This window comes from Antedon mediterranea, chromosome 6, assembly GCF_964355755.1.
Source record: "Antedon mediterranea chromosome 6, ecAntMedi1.1, whole genome shotgun sequence".
NCBI lineage: Eukaryota > Metazoa > Echinodermata > Crinoidea > Comatulida > Antedonidae > Antedon > Antedon mediterranea.
Genome location: NC_092675.1, coordinates 1,964,128 through 1,988,621, shown reverse-complemented (window position 1 = coordinate 1,988,621; position 24,494 = coordinate 1,964,128). Strand labels below are relative to the sequence as shown.

The 24,494-nt window shown below is 31.6% G+C and overlaps 1 protein-coding gene across 2 annotated transcripts in view; it reads left to right on the top strand.

Moving 5' to 3' along the window:
- LOC140052321 (scavenger receptor cysteine-rich domain-containing protein DMBT1-like) overlaps positions 1 to 21,494 on the top strand; it is a 38,365-nt gene extending 16,871 nt beyond the window's left edge. For both annotated transcript variants that reach the window (XM_072097829.1, XM_072097828.1), the window contains 19 exons: positions 1,153 to 1,298; positions 1,986 to 2,138; positions 5,675 to 5,863; positions 6,422 to 6,644; positions 9,811 to 9,990; positions 11,496 to 11,792; positions 12,071 to 12,287; positions 12,722 to 12,846; positions 13,403 to 13,652; positions 13,913 to 14,395; positions 14,684 to 14,943; positions 15,189 to 15,373; positions 15,689 to 15,869; positions 16,127 to 16,309; positions 16,831 to 17,133; positions 17,566 to 17,832; positions 18,260 to 18,526; positions 18,807 to 19,073; positions 19,577 to 21,494. In XM_072097829.1, coding sequence (XP_071953930.1) covers positions 1,153 to 1,298; positions 1,986 to 2,138; positions 5,675 to 5,863; positions 6,422 to 6,644; positions 9,811 to 9,990; positions 11,496 to 11,792; positions 12,071 to 12,287; positions 12,722 to 12,846; positions 13,403 to 13,652; positions 13,913 to 14,395; positions 14,684 to 14,943; positions 15,189 to 15,373; positions 15,689 to 15,869; positions 16,127 to 16,309; positions 16,831 to 17,133; positions 17,566 to 17,832; positions 18,260 to 18,526; positions 18,807 to 19,073; positions 19,577 to 19,893 — 4,493 coding nt within the window. In that variant the 3' untranslated portion in view covers positions 19,894 to 21,494. The remainder of the gene's footprint in view (positions 1 to 1,152; positions 1,299 to 1,985; positions 2,139 to 5,674; positions 5,864 to 6,421; positions 6,645 to 9,810; positions 9,991 to 11,495; positions 11,793 to 12,070; positions 12,288 to 12,721; positions 12,847 to 13,402; positions 13,653 to 13,912; positions 14,396 to 14,683; positions 14,944 to 15,188; positions 15,374 to 15,688; positions 15,870 to 16,126; positions 16,310 to 16,830; positions 17,134 to 17,565; positions 17,833 to 18,259; positions 18,527 to 18,806; positions 19,074 to 19,576) is intronic.
- Positions 21,495 to 24,494: the final 3,000 nt, after the last annotated feature.

Below are 24,494 nucleotides of genomic sequence, written 5' to 3'. Positions count from 1 at the left end.
TAATATATAATTGAATTTTGATTATGTTTGGAAGATAAAAGAATGGGGTAGCGCTATTGCTGGTGGAAGGAATAAAGAATGCGAGTCACAGCTAAAGATATTAAAAGGGTTTCAAGAATGTACATACAGTGTCATTACAATCAGTTAATACAGTACCCTAATTAGCATTTATGTTCTGTTTATTTATGTTCAACATTTTCCCCCTGTGTCTTGCATGAAACTCTTCATATAATATATCTCTTTCAGAATGCTAACCATTTATTCATAACTCAAGTTTTTATGCACTGCAATTTACCTGTATTTCATTGAAGCTCATTGCTAATTAGGGATCATATATTTCAATACATCACTTTCCCACAATTTCTCACAGGCTTTAAACAGAGAAATGCTAATCACCCATCAAGAAAATGCACTTTATTCCATAGAATATTATATTTTCAATGATAGTATTTATTAATATAATTATTATTAATATATTTTGTTATATTGTATCAATCTTCACTATTTATTATAGTATTTATATGCACTATGGTATACTAATGTTTCTTATCTGATGTAATTTGTTTATAATCATTTCATTAATTGATTTTCTATTATCTGAAACAATTTGCTAGTAAATGAAGAAGAGTGTTTACGATCTCCATTTGGCGTTACAACTCTGTTGATCCCCGTAACTTTAACGATCGACAATAAAAAATGTCCGTAAATTTACACTCTTGTCTTCTGATTTTACTAAGAGACAGTGATAGTAAAATTGTATAGGTTATAAGCAAATCAAAACTACTAACTGTAGAAGATGATGCTAATAATGATATGCACATCGAAAAGGAATTTTGTAGTGTGTTATGCGTTGAAATTGTTAAATCACAGAATCATGAGTTTAAGAACATGCAATTTTCTTTGCATTGTAATTGGTACTTGGTAGGGTCAAACACTGAATACTAGCTGCATAAGTAAGAGCTGTCCATACATGTTTGATCCAATGTCTGGGGTAATAATGTAGTGAAGTGAAGAAGCTTTAAGCATTAAGCATTATAATATAGATTGACATATATTAATATTAAGAATACCTTGTTTCATTTTTATACTGTAGTCGATAATAAAGACAAAAAGCAAAATGTGCTGTATAACGAATGTGTTATTCAATTGTAGGTGCATCAGGGAAATGTCTAAAAAACTGTGGGCTAGGCTACTACCTTCAGGGTGAAGTCCTGTGTACTGCGTGTGATTCTAACTGCTTAGACTGCTCCCGTGGACCAAGTCTATGCGATGAATGCAAACCATCAACATTCTTAAAGGTTAGTTTTATATTGAGAGAAGGAAGACAACGCTGTGATTTAGGCAGCAAAACGCAAGTGATATATTTCTCAATATTAAAACAAAGGAAATCTCAATTTTATATAGGCCTACAATTATTTCTTGAATCATATCACTTATTCTATGAATCACAGTTCGTTTATATTTCGGTCACGTAAAAGTCGGCCAACATATTTTCATTTATCTTGATCTACACTCTAGACCTTGGCAGCGAATTTCGTGATTTAGTTGTAAAACCGAGACATAGATAGAAAAAGCACTGGCACACTGCCAACAAATAGTTTTACAATGAATTGAGCATGTACTGTAGATAGTAGAGTACTACAGTAACTCAGTTCATTCACAATATAAATGTTTTTTATTGAGATATTTATGTTGAAATATGAATAATTATATTTCCATTTCATTAGGAGACCCAATTGAAACTGTTATATTGCAGAGTTTATGAATATTTAAATCTTAAAATATTTCTATTGATCTGAATTAATCATGAATAATTTGTATAATTTATATTTTTGAAAATAAAGCTACCCGATATATATATATATATATCCAAAGGCAAATTACTGAAAAAATGACAATGCTGTGGGTATATATATATATACAAGTATTAGACACAATAAATTCTACTATCAATATCATATGCTTGTACTTTCTTCATTCAATAGGGTAACACATGCGTTAAAGAGTGTGGGCCTGGAATGTTCGGCAACACAAAGACTAGAATGTGTGACAGATGTGATCTGACCCAATGTGGAAGCTGTGCGGACGGACCTCTCAGTAATAACTGTACATCATGTCCACAAAGCACAGTATTAAAGGTACCGTCACTTAAATTTATTACTGAGACTCTCTGAATACTGGAAACTCTCCTAGAGTTTTCTAGTTGTCTTAAATATGTTCATATAGTACTTGTTCCTATGCATTCCCAAACATTTTAAAGCCATTCAATTTTTTACCAGTCTATGGAAAGTTGACTAAATTAGTAAAATGTTTGACACAATGTTTTTGAAGTGACATCTAAATTATATAGCAGTGTTGTCACTGTGTTTGTAAACAAGCCTATTTCCATTGAATAACAGCCCTTTCAAGTAGAATGACATTAGTACATTGCCAATCAATAATTATAGCATATTTCAAAATAAACAGATGGCACTAAAAATATTACAAACATTTTGGTAAACAATTGATACAATTATTATGTTTTAATTTCATTTTTGACTAAAAATGAATTGCGTTGTTTGATAGTGTATGTTGTTAGTAAGCAGCTGGTTTAGTTCGATCATAGTAGGTAGAGTTATTTGAATGATGCAATAATTACCAGCCTATCAATAATTATAGTATATTTCAAAATAAACAGATGGCAATAAAAATATTACAAACATTATTATGTTTTATTTTCATTTATGACGAAAAATGAATTGCGTGGTTTAATAGTGTATGTTGTTTATAAGCAGTCAGTTTAGTTCGATCGAAGTAGACAGAGTTATATCTGAATGATGCAATAATTACCAGCCCATGCGTTTGTCCTTCAAGCTTTGAAAGTCACGAAGATTTACGGCTTTGCTCTTGTGAATAAATTTGTATAGTAATTAATAATGTGTGCGATATTTCAACCAGACTGACAAATATAGGACTGGTTTATCATTGTTTACATTTTACACAATATTGTTTGATTTTCTTTTTTTATTTACCTTTACATATTTGCCTTTTTTAAAAGGTTCTACACAACAATAATCCAAAATTCAATGACCATAAAAAATCTTTTAATATTATATATACTTTATTCAAAACTTTCAAACACGCTGCACCACCATAGCTGTATTTGTATACTATAGCCTGCAGTATGTAACATATACACACTATTGCTATTTTTCTCACAATACAATCTCTATACCATCTATAAGAGATGAGATGTATTATTATATAGTAGGCCTTATCTTGAATATATCAAGAGTATAGCTGGTAATGGTTCATCCTTGTAAAGTACTGTAAAGTGTTTTATGAGTGGTAAAGTCATAAGAAAATGTATTTCTATTCAAAGGAATTCCAGATGCTGGTTTACTATTATTTATAATGAAGTTATAATGATTTTTTATTAGTTTTAACTTAAACTATATGTCTAGACACCGGATATTTTTTTCAATCTCCCATAAGGGGAGCACTACCTAAAGCACAATTATTTAATGGCTTGTTATTGTTCTCTCTAATACTGTATCTGAAACCCTATGGAAAACTATGTTGCTATTCCTCACATCACAGACAAGGTATACAGTAGACTACGTTACCATACAATACCTTAACCAACCAAGGTTGCTGATGCGTATTGCTAGTATTATACTGTAGCACTGTATTTATTATCTATTTATTTTATTTTATTCATTTCGGCAATAAACATAAAATAATAATTACAAAAAAAAACATAGAAATATATATATATATGAAAAACAAGACATGAGGCCGAGGAAAGACAAAACCATTAAACAAAACGCTGTCACCGGTAAGGTGTGTCTCTCCAACACATAAATAACAAATAACAAGAATATATACTAATATAGTAGACATATCATTTCATTAAAAAATTTAAAAAGTTTCTCTCCGACATTTAAAATATAGCTTTAGAGATAATTTGAAATTAATAAAAGAACCATTAACAAAAATATCGCGAATCTCATTGGGTATGGAATTCCAAGTTCTAGTGAATCTGGTCGGGATGCAAAATTTTGACATATCATTACTGGAGCGAAGATGCTTGAAAGTGAGAGTATCATGACGATTATTAACTATGAGTAAATTATAAATAATAGATCTTTGATAATAAAGTAAAACATTGCAAACAAATAGAACAGTATAACAATCTCTAATAGCGATTGTGGATGGGATACCAAGAGTGTCTAGTCTCCCCTCATATGACTGTTCCTGACGACGTTGATGTAAGATCAACCGGGTGGCCCGTCTCTGGATTTGCTCAATCATTTGAATTTGACATATGCGATAAGGGTACCACACCTCGCAACAGTACTGTATATGAGGGAGGACTAGACACTGGTATAATTTTAAAAGAACGGGTGTAGAACAACCACCAGCAATTGCTCTAACAAGACCCAGTGTTCTATTACACTTATTTACAACCTCATGGACTTGTTTAGACCATGACAAATCATCGGATATGTACACACCAAGAATTTTCAGATGTTTAACATATGCAATAACCTGATTCTCTTTATTGAGATTGATCTTTTATAAATTAGGAAGAAACTTTATAACCAAAAAAAAATTGTTTTTATTAGGTTTCAATTAATTATTTTAATATTACTATTACATAACATAATGATGATACTGTAGTACATAAAATAAAATGTGACTGTAAGATAATATATTACAGATTATGATGATTGGTTGATACTTATGAGATATATTATTATATATATAAAAACTGTTTTCTTTTTCAACACACAAGACTATAAATATGTGTTAAATATATCGTGACAAAGACAAAATATTAAAAATGTATAGAATTTGCGCTTTCCTTAGATAGGCCTCACAACGCGGCTTAAGTTAGCTTTACCGTTTTCATATTTGCGAGAGCATCATAGTAGTTTTATTCAAGTAAAGCATGGTTGGCCTTGATATGAAAGCTTAAGCGATTTTAGTAACAGACAGATATAAATTCCCACATATTATAAATTCCAGAAAAATACTGGTCATAAGTTTGTAGTAATTCTCATTACTATGGAAATAAAATACTACATTGAAGACTATTTTACCCACAATGATTATTGATGGACTGTAATAAAAAGACAAAAGGAAACATAAAAAAAGCAATCAATCGTATTAATTCAGCATTTGTAGTATTTTCAATAATTTTAACTACGTCTTAATAAATAAATAATTTTTGTACAGTATTATTGAAATGTATTTTCTCCCAAAAAAAAATGAAAAATGAAGACTTTATTTTTTAGTTTTATTAAAGATAAAACAATGTTTTTACTCATAAAATGACAAGATAAATTGTTGAATGCAATCTAAATTCCATTAGCTGGCAGCCAATTTGACTCTTTTTTGCATTAAATTACAGTTTTTCAGATAAATACATTTTTTTCGATCCAATTTTTGGTCAAAGTGGATAATTATATGTGACATTAAAAGGCATATTCATCAAAATATTTTTAAGAATTATTTTTTCAGGGGACAATACAGCTGTACATCTTTAATTGTAATACTGTAGTATAAAAAATGTAATAGGCAATTAATTCTTTTTTCCAATTCACTTTCATCAGTCAAATAAATTTTAATGTTTTACAATTTGATTAAACCTGTTTAAAATAAATATGATATATTTTTTTAAATATATTAGGGATCATCTTGTGTGTCTAGCTGTGGACCAGATATGTACCTTTTAAACGACACTTGCGTGATCGAGTGTGGCCCAAGTCTTTACGAGAATCAGGCAAGCTTTACGTGTGACCTTTGCGCAGAAGAATGTCTCACTTGTGATTTCACCCCGGAGAATAACTTACAATGCAGTTATTGTAAACCACCAAAGGTAGACAATTTTTTACTTGTAAAGTTCATTTTTAAGTTCAAAACCTAGAGGCTACTTATGTGCAAAAGTTCTTTAAAGTTCAGGCTGCTTTTGAGTTTAGGTTTCTGTATTCTAATAAATGCTAAACTGTAAGTGATAGTATAACATGTGATATTTAATATTGTTTGTTGTACTACAGAAAAATCCCCAAAACAGTACCAAAAGTAAAAACTCTTTTGAATCACAGTTTTGTTTTGTTTTTCAAATTCTTATACTAATTAGATGGCCTTTTTAAAAACAAAAAGAACATTTTTCAGCTAGCTAATTCAGCTGTTAATTTTGTATGAATACATTATTAATTTTTCACTAGGAATTCATAATTTGAAAATTAATGAATACATTCACATAAACTTTACTGTTTGTATCACAAGTAAAAATAAAACTTGGTTACTTTATTGTACTTTATTCACTACAAGTTTGTTTTGTATGCTAGTAGGGCTAACACACCGTCAGGTCAAAAGTACAACCATAACTCTATAAATACTTTACTTTATATTAATTATGTATGATTTTTCTTAGGTATTTCAAGATGGCCAATGCGTGACTCAATGCGACAGCAATAGATATGCAATGAACATCAATGATACTGACATACAAAGTACTAACATGATCCGTCTCGCGGGGGGTAAGAACCAGTTAGAGGGAAGGCTAGAGGTGCTACATGATGGACTGTGGGGTACTGTTTGCAGTGACTACTTTGAGATGGCGACTGCTAACGTGGCCTGTAATGAACTTGGCCTAGGTATGTGTACACTGTGTGGATCATTTATACACATTTTAACAATGTTTTAAATCTTACCATGAGTATAATAACGAACACCATTGTATTCTTAAGCTCTTTCTACACTATCAAACTAGTGATATACCCAAATATGGTAGTGATATACCCAAATATGGTAGTGATATGACATCATCATGTCCATATATGGACACATCATGTTTTGTTGTCACATACAGTTTGATAGTGTAGACAGAGATTTAGAAGGGAAGTAATGATAGTAGAGTTGAGAATGTCTGGAACGTTTTGGTTTTGTACCACCTATCTAATAGTGTACTAATGTTTGTACAACAACCGAAACATCTTGAGACATTCTTAACTTCACATTACGGTACTTGATTTCCAGGAAATACTCAATGTACCACAAACCTTTTATTTTCAGGAATTACTTTCTTTTCAATGCAAACCTTTAAAAAACTAGGCCAGCTTTTTTTTCACTGAGACTGAGTCTTTGTTAGGAAATCGTGGTACTGAAGGCAAGCATATCCACCAATCCAACTTACATTGTTGAGACATTATATTTGCTTAATCTACAGTATATTATATACCCTAAAAAAAACAAAAGTTATGATGCTTGAAATGCAATACACAATATCAATTAAAATGCCCAATAATTATAATTGTTATAAAACTATAATTCTTATAAAGTGTTTCATATTACATAAAGTACTAATTGCTTGTAATTTTTTTCTGATTTGTTTTAACAATAAACTAAAAATAAATGTGCATTGAATTAACCAATTCAAATAGAATAACAATTAAGATTTTAAAATATCTTAAAAATGCCCCTAGCCTGTAAATAAAGAAGGTATTGTTTCCTTTCCGAAGGATTTATCACGGATTTAATCTCCCTTTTTCTTCAGGAAATGAAATTATTAAGGCTTGTTCTTCATCCTTTTTGGGAAAGATTTATGGATTTGGTTTTGGAAACCACATCCTCTGAGGCTAAATATAAAACCAAGATGGTTTTCCGTTTGTAGTATAAAAAAGATATAATTTATATTAACCACAAACTCTCTATTACTGTTTGTATTAACTCAAATATTAAGCGATATTTTTCTCCCATTGTTAGTTTTTGTAACCTGAAGTATTAATTAACATTATTATAACAATTAAAAATGTTATAATAATTTAAAATGTTTGCTTTAAGTTCTACACTTTAATGGATATATAACACTCACCCACAGTATTGTCATTTTTTCAGTAATTTGCCTTTGGATTTAGAATATTATATATTTATATTTATTTACTTTTTATAGTTTTTTCTATATTTTTATTTCTGTTTTTGGGGTTTTTTTTTTTTTTAAACTTCATTTCAACCTTTTGTTTTTTTTATTATTTTTAATTCAGTAAAAAAAAATCTATTGAAACAGTTTAAAGTATAACATAATTGAAATCAATAGTAGATACAATAAACAAAGAAGTCAGGGAATTTTACAGATAATCCCACTATGTACTCTTCATTTTTCAAACTTTCGGTTTTGATATTTATAAACCAGTTTTTAGTATTTTTATACCATTTAAAAATAAAAAATATATTCAAGCAAGCATAATAAATCAAAGCATATAAATAATAATACAATATTAAAACAAAAATACGTCAAGGGAATTTTAAAGCTACTCCCATTATATAAAACAAATAATGGTAAGTAATTTTACAAATACACACACTATATGTAAACTCATCAAAGTTTGGGTTTTGATACTATTTTTATACCATTTACAAATTAAAAATATATTCAAGCAAGCATAACAAATCAAAGCATCTATAATAATAATAAAATATGAAAACAAAACCATGGCAAGGGGAATTTTAAAGATACTCCCATTATACAAACACTACACAACCTTCTGTCTCATGGGTTACTCATGTGTAAAATTAGCGTTTGAGAGAATGAATAGCAGGAATGTAGAGGAAAAGATTAATTATATTTTCATGTATACAAAATAAAAAAGAAAATTTTCTGGTTGATAAACAATAGCTTTCTTTTAAAAACTATTTTTTAAAAGGAAGGGAAGGTAGGAGTTGATATTTAGTGATGCAAGAAATTAAATTACTTTTTTGAAATGCAAACTAAACAAAAAGTATAAATGAATTTTTTTATACCAGTATATGTTTCCCCTTTGCTTAAATTACATACAAAATTATCGTTTATGCCAGATTGCATTTACCCAGTCAGTTCAAGGAAAGTTCATACTAATTTGGGACTTATGTTGTTATTTGTGTTCACTCAACCAGATTCAGGAATTACAGTTAATCAATGAACAGCCTATAAATTCACTCTTTCAACAAAATAGCATGAATGAAGGTTTATCACGTTCCAGGATCTAAAGGAAGGGGTTAATATAGGGTTAGCTTGTAAAGATCTATCAGGTTTAGCGCCCTTGCGGCTTTCCTCTCTTGTGTGTTCAATCCAGGTCTACAAGGCATATCAAGTATACAGAGGGGTGTTAACCCATTTGTATAGAAAAGTATGAGTATAGGGTTTAGATTTTTCATTACGTGTGTATATATATATATGTATTAAGCTCTGTCCACACTATCAAACTAGTTTGACAAAAAAGTGTTCACTTTTATTTTATTCTCAGTTTATGTAAATAGGGCAAAATTCAAAAGATTTTGTTTTAAATACATTTAAGTTGAGAAAGACTACAGTTTAAAAAATCTAAAGAATGTTTTGACATTACTTGTAGTTTTCTACAATTTTCTATTGATATTTAATGGCACATATGCAGTACTACTTTATAATGTTGAGTCTAGAAAGCTGAAGGGACTTGTTTAATGCCCTGGTACTTGACCAAATGTTGAACCTACTAATATGTAATACTTAATAACAACCACAACATTTTAGTAATAAATACTGTATATAATATTGCGGAAAATAAATTTTTTTTTAAACAACAATATTTTTTAAAATGTAGCAATCAAAAATAAAGTAACCAAACAATTAAAAAATAAATAAACATTAAAAAAAGAAAAAAACAAACAAAACAGACAATGTTAACAATAGTCTTAATAATGTTTATTTAATATTTTGTATATTTTGTTTTCTCCACAGTATTTTTTATACTACTATGTTTACAAACAAAGTCTGTTTTTTCAAATTGTACTTTTAATTGACTTTTCCAGGACGTGCTGTTGGGATTATTGCGCTTTCCGATCACTATATCCAACCTGGAGTAGGAAACATATGGCTTGATGATGTCATTTGTCCATCTGGAACTGAGCAACGCTTGACTGAATGCTTCCATCGGGATTGGGGCCTTAACAACTGTAACCATGGAAAAGATGTAGCTATTAGATGTTCAGGTATAAATTTTATTTGAACTTATATTTTTAATAATTAATATTCGGTATATCTTTATTAAAAAGATGACACAAGCAGCCTCTGGCTGAAACCGTAGTCATAAGCCTACATGATGAATAGTTAAAAAATTAAATATTTTTTTTAAAAAGCATTACAAAAAAAGTCATTATTGTGTACAATATTAACACACTCTCCTATTTAACTATAATACTCGTACAATATTATTATCACATTTATATTTTGTGAATATTATTTCAACTGATACCGTTGTAATTTACACTCGATTTGTGATATTAATATTCAATATTGATCAATGATTGTAGAAGTACATAAAACTAATCAATACATTCCAATACAGCTGACTACATTTGGAATAGTTGAAATGTGTATATTATGTCAATAATTATCATTTGTTTTGGACATTATCCAATTATACCTATGGTCAGAATACATTTTACATAGCAATAGTATAAAGTTTATGACAACCAGATTGATTGCACATGATGTTGCATCATCCTTACAGTATATCCAACCTATATTCATCCACTTGAAAAGCTATAGCTTTGAAAGCAATGTCCATACATGAGTGGTTATTATCCTTTAGGTGTATATATGAGTGCGTAGATATACTGCGTCATAATACCACTTCATTGTTGTCTAAGTAGGTGGAGTTGTTTTAATACAATACCTGAACTTAACCAGTTGTTTTATAATAATTTGTGCGGGTTGTATTGAAATATGATAAGCTTTTATATTGTTGAAATGTAGTCATTAGAAATTTCACTGTACAAATGTTGTGGTTTGATATAGAAATCTATCTACAGTAGTACAGTATCACAGTTTTTTTGGTGTTTTTTTTTTAAAGGATTTATACAAAATATATTTTAAAATATAATATTAATATTTAATGATATTATATTTTTACAATGTTATTGTTAATAGTGTTTACATAACGGTACATTTAATTTAATACAAAACAATTGTTTCTCTGTAAGTTGAAGTACTGTACAGTACAGTTAGGACCCCCTTCTTTTGGACACCCCTATTCAGTGGACACCCCTACTAAGTGGATACATTTCCATGAATTAAACATGGTGAAATATATGTTTTAACATTTCGATCAACCCTATTCAGTAGACACCCTATTGATGGGACATTTGATTGATCCCAAAGGTGTCCCCTTAATAGAGGTTTTAATATCATGATGTGTGATACCTTTGCCTAATTAGGTCATTCTAAAAACTTCTGGAAAATGAAAGAAAAGACACTACAGAAGTTCATTGTGTAAGCTGATTCTATTTAGAGGTTTATTAATTAGCCACTTCTAGTTTGCAAGAATACTTGTAAAATGTGTAGCAGTATGGTTGCTATACAGTCTTAGATACAAAAACCACATAATTATAGTTAAACTGATGGTAATTCCACTATTGTACCACTTAAGATTTGCATGCAGATAAATTGAATAATATGAATAATCAACTTCAATTAAATTTCCTTTTGTTTGTAGGTCCGGGTGTTAGAACGTGCATTGATTCGTGTCCTGCCGGTTTCTATGGTAATGTAACCACACGCGAATGTATACAGTGTAACGATTATTGCGATGAGTGCAAGGGGGAGACAGATAGTTACGTGTGCACACGATGTGCGCCCGGATACCAGTTAAAAGAAAATGATTGCGTAAGTGATTGCGGACATGGATTTCATTCAAGTGATGGAAGTTGTAAGGAATGTGATGCGTCATGTGCTACTTGTCATGTGACCACTTCGACATGTACTAGTTGTGTAGTGCCCCTCTATTTACAAGGTAAATTCATACAATCAAACCTCTTATTTTCACCTTTAATGTATAAGCTTTTTATTGTTATTTAATGTAACATTAATTGCCCGAAGAGAAGATAGGCACCACTGGGAGATATGGCTTATGCCTGTGTATCATATCATCTCCTACGCTCCTATGATAATCTAGGTCATGGGACAACTACAGAACCATGTCAGTCTTACAAGCATGTGTTCCTAGAGAAAAAAAGTGAAATTTCATTTTAGTAATACATCTGCAATTACTTCATTTTTGTTTTATTATAGGGGATAAATGTGTGGAACGTTGTGATGGATACAGTCTGATCCAGTTACAAACGGTACGTTTGGTAAATGGTCCAACTCCTACAGAGGGGCGTGTAGAGGTTTTGTATCAAGGTGAATATGGAACAGTTTGTGACGATAATTGGGATTTGAAAGATGGTGATGTAATATGCACTGAATTAGGCCTAGGCCATGCTGTTGAGGTGTTTCCACAAGCAAGGTGAGAATTCAGGCTTATAGTCTATGTATCCGAAGGCCTAGCTGTTGCTAAATTCTAATTTCAACTCACCCTAATATCAACCATTATACTCAAAAGTATTAGTATTTATTTTTAAGTAATAAACTAGATTTAGTTTATTTTAAAGTGCATTAAATATTTTCACTGGTTGTACTAAAATTGAATGGTTGCCAGCATCTATATACCTTACATAAGCACAATTATACATAATATAGAAATAACATTATTATTATTATTATGGTTAGAGCAATTAAGCTAGTTATACTATAATAAATAGAGTTGTACATACAGTATATAAGTCATTAACATTTATACTGGTTCAAATTGAAATAAAAACAAACATTAAAGCGTGTTTTTAAGTGCAGTTATACATTTGTAATACCTTTTTTTAAATTAGTTTAATTTTATTTCATCAGATATGGACAGGGTTTTGGCAGCATTCACATGGATGAAGTCGAGTGCATTGGAAATGAGACAACAATATTTAATTGTCAGCATGCTGGATGGATGTCCTCAGATTGCCGTCATCATGAAGATGCAGGTACGTAGTGTATAATGTACAATATTATATTATAATATAACAGGAATCTATCATCCCAAAGATATTAAATTCATTTTTTCTTTCTACTTAAGCTCTGTCTACACTAACAAAAAAAATGTTATATGCCCATATATGGACACGACGACTACCATATTTGAGCACATCACACTGTTTGTCAAACTAATTTGATAGTAGACTGAGCTTTCATATTGGTGAATTTTAATTATCTTTGTTAATTATCGACTTTGTTTTATGTTTAAATTTAATACAGTAATGTGCTGAGGAGGCTTCTATATGTATAGATACATATCTCATGTTCACTTATCTAGAAATTGTATACACATTTTTTCTAGTTGAGCTGCTATAGTCTCTATAGTTTGAAAAGTGCAATTAAGAGAAATGGAAGGTTGACATTTTTAACTACCCTGGTTATATATTTATTTCCTTATTCTTCCTGTATATCCATCCATGGAACTATAATATATTATAGTTTCATGATCCATCAGAGTATAAACAAGGTGTATTGTTAATCCTACGTTCAATATCTTATTTACAGGTGTGCGTTGCTCAGGACCTGATACGTCGCGAGTCTGTATAAGTCAAGTAGATTGTTCAAAAGGTTACTTTTCGAACTCAACAACCAAAACATGTGGTAAATGTTCACACAAATGTGCCGAGTGTGAGCAAAATCCTGACCGCTGTACAAAATGTGAAGCAGGACTTTTTATGACTAGGGAATATGAGTGTGTTGTGCGTTGTCCTGAGGGTTTTTATGGCGACACCGATGCTACATGCAAAACATGCAGGTGAGTTAAAAATGAATATAACTTTGAATATAAGTATAACAACCTGCTTGAAATGAATTTGTTAGCCCAAATGAGGCATATAGTATAGTATCGTATGCTTGGCCCATTTGTACAACCCAGGTTGAGAACAAAAGTTTGAAGTACTTGCAATGCAGTGACTGAAAACCCTCTCCATATTAATTTTGATGATTAAATTTTAAAACTACTACTGAATTTTATTCATATATATTTTTCATGTTCTACTCTTGTTTTTGTTTCAGTGCTGAATGCAAAGACTGTGTTGACAGTGCATCCAAGTGTATAGAATGCAAACAATCATTTTATCTAAGCGAACTAAACACCTGTATTCCGAATTGTGGGTCAGGCTTCATCAAGCACGGAAACGAGAACATACGATTGGTCGACGGATCAACACCTCTTGAGGGAAGAGTTGAGGTGCGTCATAACGGTGTATGGGGCACGATTTGTGATGATTCATGGGATATGGTAGATGCAAGTGTTGTTTGTCGACAACTGTCGTTCGGCAGTGCCAATGGAGCCTATCGCGCTGCTTTCTTTGGACCAGGTATCGGACCCATCCTTCTTGATGATGTTAACTGTGTAGGCTCAGAGCAAGATGTCCTGTCTTGTAAAAACCATATGGACGGTATCGGAGCGCATGACTGTGAACATGGGGAAGATGCTGGTGTGCAGTGTTCTGGTCCTGATACATCTCAAAAATGTGTTTCTGATTGTGGAAATGGGTAAGGGAAAGCTGTTATTGTAAAGAGAGAAGATTAGTACTATTTAACATATCCATTTTATCTTCTTTTCTATTTCTTCGGTACATTTCTATAGTTGAACCTCTTTTACCTTTGGAACCCAACAAAGTGTCGCCTACTTAATAGGAGTGTTCCTGAATATGTTTTGGACATTGTCATAAAATATATATTACCCTTCATTCATTGTACAGAAAGTTTTCCCTTGGAATGTCCCTTCAATAGAATGTTCTACTGTAGTCATTTTACAATGTCTGTGATCTTGTATTTTAGATATTATCCTGATGCAAACAGAGTATGTCAGCACTGCAGTGGATCTTGTCATTCATGCCAGGGAACTTCAGATACTTGCACAAGTTGTGCCGCTCCGTTCTATCTTATATCAAACTCTTGTGTAGATACCTGCCCTGAAGGCTATTATGGTGACACAAACCAAAGGCTCTGCCAGCCTTGTAATGAGCGTTGTACAGCCTGTTTTGATGCCGATAATAATGCTGTCTGCAAATCATGCAAGCCTGGCTATAACTTAGAAGGTAATGTATTTGTATTTGTAAATAATAATGATGCATTTAAGTTTTCCAAAAGTATCTATGAATTGTTCGTCTCTCTGTGGTCTTTAATTTTTGTCCAATTATAAAATATTTCAATTATTTAAAAAAAATTTTCTCTAATAAAATAATGCTTTATGAATGAAAAATGCTTCATATTTTAAAGTCAACTAAAACCAGGCTGATACTCATGGAAAGCATGCATAAGTATTTGTTTGTTGTGTTTCTAGGTTCCTTGTGTGTACAATCTTGTTCAAATGGCGACACCCTCGAGTCATTTTTACCAGATAAGATCATCCCATCTGAAGTACGACTCATTGGTGGTGCTACAGCCTTGTCGGGAAGATTAGAAGTAAAGCAGAACAACGTCTGGTATACAGTCTGCCGACACTCATGGAGTTTGATTAATTCCGAGGTAATTACCTTTAAAAAGCATTTTATGATATTAATATTGAATACATCAAAAATTAAAAGGTCCTGAATATCAGTACCAGGAAATGTTACTACTACCTAAATCTCTGTCTACAGTATCAATGTGCCCAAATATGGTACAGGTAGTGATATGACTATTATTGTGTCCATATATGCGCACATTTTGTTGTCACATAAAGTTTGATAATGTGGACAGAGCTTAATTCTGAAGAAGAATTAACAGAAAACATCGCTTAAGGACAAGATGTTATATATGAGGCAGTGAATTGAATATTTTAATATTGATTAATTGTGTTAGGTTGTGTGCCAAGAACTAGGCTTTGGACGGACAGCCAATTCTAGACCACAATTTGACATGCCACCACAGAAAACAGTTGTAGGGATAGATAATGTTGAATGCCAAGGCTTTGAGAAATCTGTACTTCACTGTCCACACACGAATGCAAACACATGCAGTGGATTAAAAGATGAATTAGTTGGTAAGTTAGACAAATAAACTTTAACAGAAAACATTTTGATGCAATATTTAATTAATGAACAAAATCACCAAGATAAGAGAACCAATATATTAGTGGTTAAAAAGTAAAGAGAAAATGAACATGTGTCGGGCATTGCCATATAAAACACATACCAGTATTACTACATACTGCAGTTAAACAATAGACTGTAGGGCTCTAACAATTTCTAAAAGAGATTCTCATCCATTTTTCTAACAAACTCGTTTCATTTTTTCCAGCCATAACATGTGACGGATCACGATACGTTCAACCTCAGCAGAACATTTGTCGAAAGACAAACACTGGAGCCTGTGGGTTTGGCAGTTGCTTTGAAGGTGTAGAGTGTGTTAATGCAACACAGGGTTCATCGGTTTGTGGCCCTTGTCCAGAAGGTACCATTGGCGATGGTGTTAATTGCATAGGTAATCAATCACTTTTTTAATTCTTTTAATATAAGCGCAACCTTGTCTATTTTCCATACCAATCAGCATTTGAGGTTGTAATTTGTATAAATAGATTAATACTTTTGATATGTGGGGATTTGAATTTTTGAGATTATAGTACTCCGTGGTGAGATCAATTTGATTGTTTAACCTTGTATATTCAGTGAAGGTTGAAATCTCCTACTTCCCTAGAAAATTCTAGAATGAAATTTTGTGAAATCAAGCCCAACTTTTATTTGCCAAGTCATTCTTCAAGCGAAGATATACTTTTAGTATTTAAGTTTAATCAACTGTGCTACCACTGGTTAGTTATAATAGTTTTTCAATATTGAATGTTTATAAACATTCAAATATTAAAATAATGTAATTATTATATTATAGTTTAATACTGTACGGACTGTACAAATAAAAAAAAAGTGGTTTAGTTTGTATCTTGATTACCCCCGAACAAATTATAAGTAAAGCACAAAGTTTCAATAATTCAATTTTATTTTTAATAGCTGTTGGAACCAGTCTTCCTAAGTTTTTAACCCTACCATCTGATAAGAATGTATCACACGGTTTTGGTGTGACACTACTCTGCAAGTCATCCGGTAACCCAGCCCCCATCATTACCACCGCCAGCTGGCTGCACAATGGCAAAGCACTATACGACGCTGATATTCGTTCAGGTCGCATTGCAGTACGTTCTCAGGGATCTCTTTACTTCAGTCGCACACATTGGCAGGATACGGGAAACTATACTTGTGTACTAGAAAACACAATCGGAAGAGTTAGTGCGAGTGCTTACCTCATGGTAAAAGGTTAGTTAATTGGTTAATTTTGATTGTCAGGTTTCTAGCATTTGTTTATATCAAAGTGGCAGCCAACATAATGTTACAGTACCAATCATACTATGATAAATGGAAAAAGTTTGTACATGCATTTGCGTCTAAATGATTTTGAGAATGTAGTTTCTTGATACTTGTGTAAATGAAATTAAGATCTCACCCTGATAAGTGTGGTACTGACTTAAACTATATATAATATTTAATATAAAGATGGTACTTTATTAATAAGTATTATTAGCAGCGGTTCGTTCTCGCAAGGTGTCCTGCCTATCTACATTTCGGAGAATGGTCTCCAAGAACAGGCTCAACACCAATATTCTGAGAGCTGCATAGTTAAACTTGGGAAGACCTTGACTCTGAAGTGGGCTGACAATGGATGAAATGATTGTTGTTATTTTATTGCAGAGAAACCAAGCATTATTGACGTGAAACATTCCCAGACATTGATAGGAGACACAGCAATGCTAGGCTGCTTAGCCGCTGGCATCCCTGAGGCCAACTTCAGCTGGCAACATAATGGCAAGCCACTTATTGGTGATCGCTACCAGCACTTTGACTCGAATGGTACATTATTCATTCAGAACATCCGAGAAGAAGATGCCGGAACATACAGATGTATTGCAGTGAATGAGAAAGGCATTGATGTTGCTAGTGCTGAACTATCTGTTCTAAGTAAGTACTTAGACACTTACAATACTCACTAAGCATGAATGTTAAGATACTACAACTTTACCACATATAGGATTTAATTAAGGGCCACAATGGAAATACTGTAAGTCTGACCATTGGTCACTTTTTTGTGATACCCTGAATACTTTCCTGTACTGTTTATTATTGTTAATTTGTTTTGAATTGAATGAAAAATCTATTGTATTGGATATGTCACACTGTACCTTATTTGACCATTATACCTATTCTTGACCATTACACCTATTCCACATCACCTAGCAAACCTCCAGTTTACACACTCTAGAGTCAACACTGTCATTTTGTATGGTGTGTGTTTTTTGCAAGGTGATTGGAAAGAGGTATAAGAGCACTGTTGATAGTATTCTGTTTCATTAGTACATTTGTTTACAATTATGGTTTTCTTTGTCAGGATTACCAAATATGACTGTTACACCAGAAGACACAAGTGCTGATGTTGCCAGTGATGTCATGTTGCATTGTGCAGCAATTGGTGCTCCTAGCCCTACCATCTACTGGAAGAAAGATGGGAAAGATGTACAATATGCAAGATTAGAAGTCCTCGTGAACGGTACTTTACTAGTGAGAAACGTACAACGAACCGACATGGGTTATTATACCTGCATTGCAGTTAATCCTGTTGAGGTTATTGAATATTCTGTGAAACTGTTAGTCAAAGGTAACTACGTCTATTTTATTCTGTACCAGCATTTCTAACTTACTATTAGTATAAATCAAGGAAATCTTGGACACTGAGCTTGCATTGCCAAGATAGGAACTTGTAACAGTCCTTTGATCTTATGTGTGGATGCGATAAATACCAACAGTACTGTACAATATTCTTTGCATTGTGTGGGGCAGGGGACTGATCATATGTCACAGACACAGATCCTCAATAACAAGCTAATCAATAGTAAATTCACAAAATACTATCAACCCCTTTTTTTTCATCTTCATAGGACCACCAGTCATCACAAATTCACCTTCAAATGGATCTTACGTAAGTGGTGCTACAGTGAGCCTAAAGTGCCAAGCTATAGGATCAGGAAAGCTTGTATATTCCTGGTACAAGAATAATAACATTTTAAAAGGAAGTGATCATGTAATTGTCAATAATGGTGTATTGACTATTTCTAATGCACAACCTACTGATTCTGGAAAGTTTACTTGCAATGTTAAGAATGAGGAAGGAGGCACATCAGCGGATGCATTTATATCTATCACAGGTAAGAATTATTTACTTTTATTTTCATATTTTAAATTGATAAATTATGAGTAAAGCTCTGTCTACACTAAATAATTTTTATTTTTATTCTTTCCCTACTATTATATATAAAATGCAATGGTCGGTGTGAGATATAAGATGTATTAAAAGTTATTTAATGTCAGTTGTATTGTATTATAATATTACATTAATCAAGTGCGATACATTGTAAACGAACATTTTATTGATGAAGAAATAAAAGAAGGTCGAACCTACATAAGACAAATAAAAAAAGCTCTGTTCACACTATTAGACTTTATGTGAAAAAAAAATTTGATGCAGACACGATGATTTCATATCACTACCATATTTGGGCACAACACACTTTTTTTTATCAAACTATAGTTTGATATTCTAGACAGAGCTTTAGGCAATTGTTTGGTTTGTCGTCATTTGTTATTAATATCAGGCAGATTTGAATCTCATTTACCAGACACTTAACATTCACTTTCAAACTTTTATTAGGTCCAGATTCGTTATCACATAATCAGCACTCGTCCACACCAATCATTTTGGCTGCCGTTTTCTGTGTCATTGTCGTTATTATCATCATTGCTGTAGTACTATTGTGCTTCAAAAGATATCAAAGATATAGAAAACCATTTGATTACACCAAACAAGAAAGTCAGAAAAAGCGGAGAAGTATTATGAAAAGACGCAGCAGTATGCACTGGGATCCTATGATTCCTGGAGTGTCATTTTCTAATGGGACTGATCAAGCTATTATAAAGAACGATGATTCCACAGCTTTAGTAACACAGGAGGTTGTTAATCAACCCTGAAGCTAAGCTAGGTTCATATTTTATATAGGAGATATTTAAAATAGGGTAGCAACAATTTCAAATTATAAAAACAATTATATTTTATTTGTCACAATTAATAATATAATAGTTAAATTAATAAGAAAAATTAAAAGTCATAAAAGTTATACGATAAATTAAAACAGTAATTCCATCTGGGACTTACACATTGTATGAGTTATACTCAAGTCATTATCTTGATTCTGATTCTGACCTACGCATATTGCGCTTTAGGTAATTGCCTGTACGTAGAATTCTACAAAACTCTTGAGGAATCGAGTAAGGAAACGCATTCCAATTTGTATGAGTACAATGAATTTTTACGTTACTAATTTCTAAAGGTTATCTTGCGCTGTATGTTGAAACTTATAATACTAAATGATAAAGCGTGGTTCCCACTAGAATGCAACGCAGCGCAGTGACGTATCGGCGCAAAGTGTCACAAGTGGGAACCGACGACGCAATAGTGCTGCAAACATCGCAAATTTCATTTCACGCAGGTGGGGGCAAACATTATAAGGGCATTTACTTATGTTACGTAGATTGCGTTACGTTGCGTCGCTAGTGGGAACCAAGCTTAATAGTGATTTTAAATTAAAGCTATGGAAATACGCTGGTACTGTATTACAGTCTTATTTTATAAGCAAATTTGATATTTAACGAACAATAAAACCTGATTAGCTTAGAAAAAAGTGTTAACTGCCTTAATATAACAGTATCTTCCAGTTTTTGTTGTAATATATTGTAAATATCTGAGAGATTTTCTTTCCGGATTAATTTATTTATTTAGTGTGACAATGCAACTACTTAAGTAAGAATTGTATTTTTTTATTGATTGAACAAATCTTCCATTGAAAAATAATTGTGAATAATTAATTAAATAATTACATGAAAATATTAATTAATTAATAGCACAAAATGCAATGCAATTTTTATGTCAATGCAGCTATATCCAAACAGGGTCTTTGTATGTTAAGGGAATGATTTCTATTGTAATTGTAAATGTATTTGTTATAATTATAATTTATGATTATTTTTTTTTGTACACACTTCAAAATCAGCTTGAGAAATAAATGAATGGTTTTTCAAATTCTCAACCTCCTTCTAGGGAGAGTAATCCATATTGACCATATCTGCATCTGTAGGTTACCTATGTTATGTATATTAAAATAGAAAATCATAATTTACAATAATTCTGTAATTTAATAATGAAAATATATGGTTACATAATTTATTTCATATCAAACATATGTAAATACTTACTAAATTATTATATTATTTTATTTAGAAATGAGAAGTAAGTGTCTTGATGATGTATGTATTTATTGTAAATAATATTAACTTTTTTTGAATGATTTGGTAATACATTTGACACCATAGTACAGCTGACTAACTCCTACAATGCAGTTCTGATATATGTCAAAATGAGTTATATTGATTTTAAGAGCGTACCCTTTGTGGTAAACAACGGACAACTTTGTAAATAAAAAAAATCACATTTTATTTAATGAAAGTTATTGTAGATTTTGTAGATATCGGTAATAAACCGTCCTACAATTGAAATATAATTAATGTTCTGTCAATATTTTTGTTTTAGTATTCTTTTTTAGCTTTTTGGGCTATTTAGGGAATGATACACCTTGTGGTATATTCAGATATTCAAAATTTTAACTAGAAATATGAAATTTAAAAATCAAAATACCACTCAATTACAAGTGTGTGTTACTATTGTCACCAAAGACTAACTCAACTACAAATGCCATGAAAGACTCACTCAATTGACATATTAACACCTATTATGTCATAGGAAACCCATTCAAGTGCACAACAATGGTGTTAATTGCACAGCAAGCTGTGTAATGTTGTTGTTTTAAACATAAAATAATTTGGTACTGCCCTACGAATAATTGTCAATAATTATTTTATTCAATACTCACTTAAACTTGTTTAGTTATTATTAGAGTATTCATTTTATTTTTGTCAAAAGTGGTTACTATAGCACAATTGACATGCGCAGAACCCATTATTCTTCTCTGCACATGTTTATTATGCAATAGTAACCATTTATGTCAAAAAATAAAAGGGTCGAAAATCGGCCATTTTTATAAAATTTCCATGTACTATAGTACAGGGATTTTTTTTAAAAATGGCAAATTTTTGACCTTTTTATTTTCGATAAAACTGATTACTATAGCACAATTGACATGCGCAGAACGCATTATTCGACTCTGCGCATGTTTATTATACTATAGTAACCATTTATGTCAAAATTGGTTAGCATAGCCCAATTGGCATGCGCAGAACTCATTATTCTTCTCTGCGCATGTTTATTATGCAATAGTAACCATTTATGTCAAAAAATAAAAAGGGTGAAAAAAGACCATTTTTCGCAAATTTCCCTGTACTATAATACAGGGATTTTTTCAAAAAAATGGCCAATTTTCGATCTTTTTATTTTTCTATAAAACTGGTTACTATAGCACAATTGAAGTGCGCAGAACCCATTATTCGCCTCTGCGCATGTTTATTATACTATAGTAACCATTTATGTCAAAATTGGTTAGCATAGCCCAATTGGCATGCGCAGAACCCATTATTCTTCTCTGCGCATGTTTATTATGCAATAGTAACCATTTATGTCAAAAAATAAAAGGGTCGAAAATCGGCCATTTTTCGAAAATTTCCATGTACTATAGTACAGGGATTTTTTCAAATAAATGGCCAATTTTCGACCTTTGTATTTTTAGATAAAACTGGTTACTATAGCACAATTAACATGCGCAGAACCCATTAGTCGACTCTGCGCATGTTTATTATGCGAATAGTAACCATTTTTGTCAAAAGTGGTTACTATAGCACAATTGACATGCGCAGAACCCATTATTCTTCTCTGCACATGTTTATTATGCAATAGTAACCATTTATGTCAAAAAATAAAAGGGTCGAAAATCGGCCATTTTTATAAAATTTCCATGTACTATAGTACAGGGATTTTTTTTAAAAATGGCAAATTTTTGACCTTTTTATTTTCGATAAAACTGATTACTATAGCACAATTGACATGCGCAGAACCCATTAGTCGACTCTGCGCATGTTTATTATGCGAATAATAACCATTTTTGTCAAAAGTGGTTACTATAGCACAACAGGGAAATTTTCAAAAATGGACGCATTATTCGACTCTGCGCATGTTTATTATGCTATAGTAACCATTTATGTCAAAAAATAAAAAGGTCGAAAATCGGCCATTTTTGAAAATTTCCCTGTACAGGAATTTTTTCAAAAAAATTGCCAATTTACGACCTTTTTATTTTTAGAAAAATTGGTTACTACAGCGCCTCTGCACATGTTTATTATACTATAGTAACCATTTATGTCAAAATTGGTTAGCATAGCCCAATTGGCATGCGCAGAACCCATTATTCTTCTCTGCGCATGTTTATTATGCAATAGTAACCTTTTATGTCAAAAAATAAAAGGGGTTAAAAAAGGCCATTTTTCGCAAATTTCCCTGTACTATATAGTAAAGGGATTTTTTCGAAAAATGGCCAAAATAGCTACTTTTTAAAATTCAATAATTATGCAAAAATAGTGCCATATATGCGCATGTATTGCGTTTTCATCATCTTATAGAGCCATAGTAACCAGTTTTGTCGAAAAATAAAAGGGTCGAAATTTGGTCATTTTTGAAAATGTCCCTGTACTAGGGTAAAAATAGTGCCATATATGCGCATATATTGCGTTATCATAATCTTATAGAGCCATAGTAACCAGTTTTGTCGAAAAATAAAAGGGTCGAAATTTGGTTATTTTTCAAAAGGGATTTTTTTCGCAAAATGGCCAAAATAGCCACTTTTTAAAAATCAATAATTATGCGATAATATTGCCATATATGCGCATATATTGTGGTTATCATCATCTTATATAGCCATTTGTCAAAATTTGGTCATTTTTTGAAAATTTTCCTGTAGCCTATAGGCCTAGTACAGGAATTTTTTTAATTCAATAATTATGCGAAAATAGTGCCATATATATGCGCATATACTGCGTTATCATGATCTTAAAGAGCCATATTAACTAGTTATGTCAAAAAATAAAAGGGTCGAAATTAACAATGCGCTAATATTTCGATATCTGCAGGTAGTGTTGTGTAAGAGGACCAAATTCGTCAATTCAATTCAATTTAATTCCATATACTACTACAACCATGTACATGGAGGATTCATATTTTAAGATTTTAAGCTAATAAGCACCCTAGGAAAAAAATAAATATTGATAATACAAACAAAAGCAATAACTAAATAAATAAATAAGCAATATAAAAAACAAATAATTCATTTATATATGTTGTATATTATATAAATAAGCAGGGCGGTATTTACTCACGATATATCGAGAGAGTAAAATATTTGAATATTTTTTTCACTTTTAATTTCCATACTAATAACGTATTAGACTTATCCTCAAAAACTAAGTCAATCGTTTGTTTACATTTTTAAACTGCATTTTGTAAACTGGCCATGGCATTTTAATACTGGAAATAAAACATCTTAATTCCTCTCTAATTGAAGCAAATCATGAAT